Source organism: Primulina tabacum, chromosome 12 (assembly GCF_025594145.1).
Source record: "Primulina tabacum isolate GXHZ01 chromosome 12, ASM2559414v2, whole genome shotgun sequence".
NCBI lineage: Eukaryota > Viridiplantae > Streptophyta > Magnoliopsida > Lamiales > Gesneriaceae > Primulina > Primulina tabacum.
In genome coordinates this window covers 32,025,952-32,031,241 of record NC_134561.1, presented here as the reverse complement: position 1 = coordinate 32,031,241, position 5,290 = coordinate 32,025,952, and the positions used below count along the sequence as shown (strand labels likewise).

At 38.4% G+C, this 5,290-nt stretch overlaps 1 protein-coding gene across 1 annotated transcript; it reads left to right on the top strand.

Moving 5' to 3' along the window:
* The first annotated feature begins 2,621 nt into the window (after positions 1-2,621).
* On the top strand, positions 2,622-4,851 carry LOC142521373 (polygalacturonase-1 non-catalytic subunit beta-like). Its single transcript, XM_075624574.1, has 2 exons — positions 2,622-2,738; positions 2,891-4,851. Exons 1-2 carry the CDS (start codon positions 2,682-2,684, stop codon positions 4,712-4,714), a joined length of 1,881 nt encoding a protein of 626 aa, XP_075480689.1. The 5' UTR covers positions 2,622-2,681; the 3' UTR covers positions 4,715-4,851.
* The last annotated feature ends 439 nt before the right edge of the window (positions 4,852-5,290 follow it).

The window sequence follows — 5,290 nt, the reverse complement described above, 5'->3', positions numbered from 1 at the left end:
TCTCCACGATGTCAAAGCAAATAAGGAGACAAACATATCATCATATTTTGTTGTCGTATGAATCAATAATCGTTTTTATATCTATGTCATTCTTCTGGTAAATGATCCAATTAAACTGTAAAAAATACAAATATTCAAACTAAAAATTAATTTAATCAAAACAAAAATAATCTTCATTTAATCACTATTAAATATTAAAATTCTATAATACATCATCATAATTCATACGATCTAAAGAATCCCTTATAATTCTTACAGCATGTGTTGACGAATTTGTGTAACTAAATCCAATTTTTCACCTACAATTTAACAAAAACAATTACATATCAAAAAAATATAAGAGATATATTTGATATTATCACAATAATTTTTAAATATTACCGTGCACCATATGGAGAAACTGGAATAATAGCATCTGGATCAATGGGAGGGATACAACTAATGTTAACCTATCTCGGTCGGGGTTAACACATTTACTACTGCTCTATGCCCATATCTTCTTATAATAATAAAAATAGATCAACAAAATTAACAAAAACATTGTGTTAAATAATCACATTACATTAATTATACATGTAGGATATATAAAAGTCCAGCCATTGTAGTCTTCACTGTACGTGACGCGTTACACAACTCACGCGCGGTACAGAAATGCTAAAACTGCACTACCCCAACTATAAGACTTCACGTTATCAATATCACGTAGCAGTTGCAAAAATATTAGTCTAGCAGACCCTCTTTGATAGTCAGGGAACATTATTCTTCAATAATCATTAACGTTATACAACGGGTATATTTCACAACATCTACTTCTGAAGTATCATCATCAACAAGGTTAGACATGCAATGATCGTGTAGTGCAGTCATAGACAAATGATCACCTTTCAAATGTTTTGATGATGGAACAAATCCCAACAAATCCAAACAGATGTGTTGTCATTCCTCAACTTTATGTGACACATCTATTCCAGTTACTGCTTCACTATCAATTGTTAGACCCCAAATCATTGAAACATCTTGTAACGTGAATGTTGCTTCACCACATGTAAAATGAAACGTGTGTGTCTCGCGTCGCCAACGTTCAACAAGAGCAGTAATCAAATGATTATCAAAAACTTGTGAACCACATTCTAAAACTCCATAGAAACCCATATGATTTAAATATGCAAGTACACGATTGTGTATATAATTATCAGTGTACAACTTCCAAATCAAATTGTCTGACCTCTTCACTTTGACAATATCATCAACGGTTAATGAAGAAACTGTTGATGACATATTTGTCGCTTGTAAATAGAGAACGTTGGGATCTTCTGGACTTCGATTATCTGTCATTCTGAAATAAATTGTCGATCTTCTAAACTTCGTTCTATGGTAACCAACGATCTCAAAAGTTGTTCGGTGACGAAGAGAGAAATTGAGATATACAGAGAAGCAACGATCTCAAAAGTTGCTCGGTGACGAAGAGAGAAATTGAGATATACAGATGGAGAAATGAAAATGGAAGGGGAAACGAAGGAGAAAGTAGGAAAGAATGAAAAGGGAAGATGGGAGGGATAAGGGATGTGAGGGAGGAGATGTGCCACGACGACAAAGCGCGGACGTTCCAACGTGGAGCATGGTCCGTGCTTCGTAGTGCGGAGGTCCAACGTGGAGCATGGTCTGTACTCTGGTCCGTGCTTACGAAGCACATACCATAATACACGTGGTCATAGTCCGTGCTTCGTAAACACGGATTGCATTAATTGTGAAAAAAAAATTTAATTATTTTTGAAATATATTTTAAAAAATAAAATATTTATAAAAAAAACCCCACACAACATATATGTAGAAATAATAACGTTAATAAAAATTTGATCATATTGGATTTTTTAAAACAAATTCGTAAAAAAAACATTAAAAACAATTTAGTGTTAACTACTCACCAACGCCCATTCTTCTTGGCCTCATTAGCATGATCGAGGAGATTTATATTTTTTAAATAAGAAATTTTCAATTTTATTTATTTGTCTTTTTAAGTATAAATTTTATCCATAATTTATTAATTTAATTTCCAACTCCTATTTAATTTTTAATTTTTAATTTTTAATTTCCCCCCACCTTCTTCAATTACTCTTCTCCTTAGGACATCTCCAACCGTCCTCCATAATGGAGGAATCCTCCATTATGGAGGATGAAATCTTCTCCAACCGTACTCTATTTGTTTCCTCCATTTTAGAGTATGCAACAGTGATCCTCTATTTATGGAGTATCACTGTTCATATAGATGATTGAAAAGGGGTGAAAAATAATTACAAAATAGATATTTTAAAAATTGCCATATAGTGCTTTTGAAAATTAATAAGCGAATTACATGTAGTTGTGCCATGTTTAGCGAATTAATTAAGTTTAGTTAAATAATATATTATGAAATTAATTAATTATATGTGTATGTGTTTGAAAATGAAATAAATTAAAAAAAATTATTTGGTAATATTTAGAGGATATGAGTTGAAAATGAAATAAATTAAAGAAATAGAGTATTTGGTAATATTTAGAGGATATGGGTTGGAGAAGGTGTTTGAAAATAGAGATCATGGATCTCTATTTTGGAAGATAGAGGATGAAAAATAGAGTACATGGAAGTTAGACCGGAACCAACCCACGCCATTTCCAGTCCCTCTCTTTCTCTCACTAACAAGATGCACCCCAGATTCTTCCCTATCCTTCTCCTCCTCTTCTCCGCCACGATTTTCTACGTGAGTTCACGATAAATCTGCAATCTTTTTTGATAAATTTTTTATCTTGGAATCTTTTCTTTGAATGTACTTGATATTTGTTCATGCGTGTGTCTGAATGTGCGTTGTAATTGATAGTAATGTGTGTGTAAATGTTTCTGATGTTAATGCAGGTGGGATTCGCCGGTGCTGGAGATGTTTCCAGTGAGAACCCGTTTACGCCGAAGGGGTATTTGATTCGTTACTGGAAGAAAGAGATATCCAAAGATGTGCCGATGCCGGTTTTCTTGCTCGACAAAGCTTCGCCATTAACCGCAGTGGAGTTCGCCGGTTTCTCAAAACTCGCCGATCAGCGGGCGTTATCTTCTCATCTTCCCGATTTCTGCGTCAAAGCTATCCTCCTCTGCTTCTCCGATTTATCGCCGAGTCTCGAGAAGCACGACAGCAATGCGAATTTCGCCGTGTACCTGAACAAAAACTTCACCAACTACGGAAATAACCGGCTCGCGGGGGTTGATTCTTTCAAGAACTATTCCGACGGGGACAATCTCCTGGTGGACTCGTTCCGCCGCTACAGCCGTGACTCCACCGGTCATGGAGATAAATTCTCCAGCTACGCCACGGAGGCAAATGTGGTTGACCAGAGCTTCAATACCTACGGCACCGTTGCAACCGGCGGAGCAGGGGATTTCAGCAACTACAACAAACAGGTTAACGTGCCAAATCTCCGCTTCACTTCGTATTCGGACGATAGCAATGGCCGGAAACAAACCTTCACTGCATACACCGATGAAGCCAACTCCGGCGACCAGAAATTCACCAGCTACGGCAAAAACGGTAACGGCGCAGCGAACGATTTCACTAGCTACGGCAAGGATTCGAATGTATTGGGCTCGACTTTCACCAATTACGGCGAGAGTGGGAATGCTGCAAATGATACATTCACTTCTTATGGGACAAATTCCAATGTCCCTGAAAATACTTTCAAGAATTACGGCATTCAAGGGAATGCAGCCACTGAAAGTTTCAAGAATTACAGGGACCAATCCAATGTGGGAGACGACAATTTCCAATCATACGGTAAGAGTTCCAATGCTGCGAAGGTGGATTTTGAGAACTACGGGAAATCTTTCAACGAGGGGACAGATAAATTCAGTGGCTATGGCAATGGTGCCGTAGGTGAAGAAGTTGATTTCAAGATTTATGGAGTGAACAACACTTTCAAGGATTATGCCAAAAAGGGTGTCACATTTACAGGGTTGCCCAATGTAAGCTCGGCTGCGGGTGCCTCTTTGGGAGCCACAGGCGAAAAGATTAGCAAATGGGTGGTGGAGCCAGGCAAATTCTTCCGGGAGAAGATGTTGAAAAGTGGTACTGTCGTCCCTATGCCTGATATCCGTGACAAAATGCCTAAAAGGTCGTTTTTACCGCGAGTGATCGTGTCGAAATTACCCTTTTCGACGTCCAAAGTGGACGAATTGAAGAAGATTTTCCACGCAGATGACGACAATTCTACCATGTCAAAAATGTTGACTGATTCATTGAGCGAGTGCGAGAGACCGCCTAGCCCGGGTGAGACCAAGCGTTGTGTGACCTCGATCGAAGATATGATCGACTTCGCGACATCCATGCTGGGACGTAACATTGTGGTTCATACCACAGAGAACACAAAAGGGTCGAAAGCCGACATCATGATCGGGAAAGTTAAGGGAATCAACTCTGGAAAAGTCACTAAATCGGTGTCTTGCCACCAGAGCTTGTTCCCCTACTCGCTCTACTACTGTCACTCGGTTCCAAAAGTTCGAGTCTACGAAGCCGATATCCTCGACCCCAAGTCGAAGGCAACCATAAACCACGGTGTCGCCATATGTCATATCGATACATCTTCTTGGAGCCCTGGCCATGGAGCCTTCATTTCTTTAGGTTCAGGTCCAGGAAAGATCGAGGTTTGCCACTGGATCTTTGAGAATGACATGACTTGGACAGTTGCAGATTGAGATTATTTTTTTACCACTGTTTTGAACTTTCAATTTATTCATATTATTACTACCTTCTAAGTTTACTTTTTATTACATTCAATTGTTTATACTTGGGAAGTCAGATTCTTGTGTCACTAAACCTTTACATTTCCTGTCCTAAGGTTGTCTGGTCATACCATATCCACAATGTTTTCCACAAAAATAACTGTTTCTTCCACACTTTTCCATGCTACTATGCTATTCACCTTGTAAACCATGGCCAAACCACAATTTGGATTCAAACAGGATGGACAAACTTGGATAAAAATATAAAGAAACCACATGATTTAAAGAACCTGGATTCACTAGGCGACTTTTCACCGGTAGGCAACAACATTTTCCATCCATCCACTAAATTTCAAGATTGGCGTGGTGCTATGATCACGAAATCAATCGTTCACTCACGAGCAACTCAAAATGCTGCAAAATGACAGTTGAGAACACTGATGCAAGTGATAAGATCATAAATGCGAAAGGGAGAAACAATGATGTGAGGAGTGAAACAAGGGTGATGGTCCTGATACACCACATAGTATATAGTGTCTCTGTGTTTAC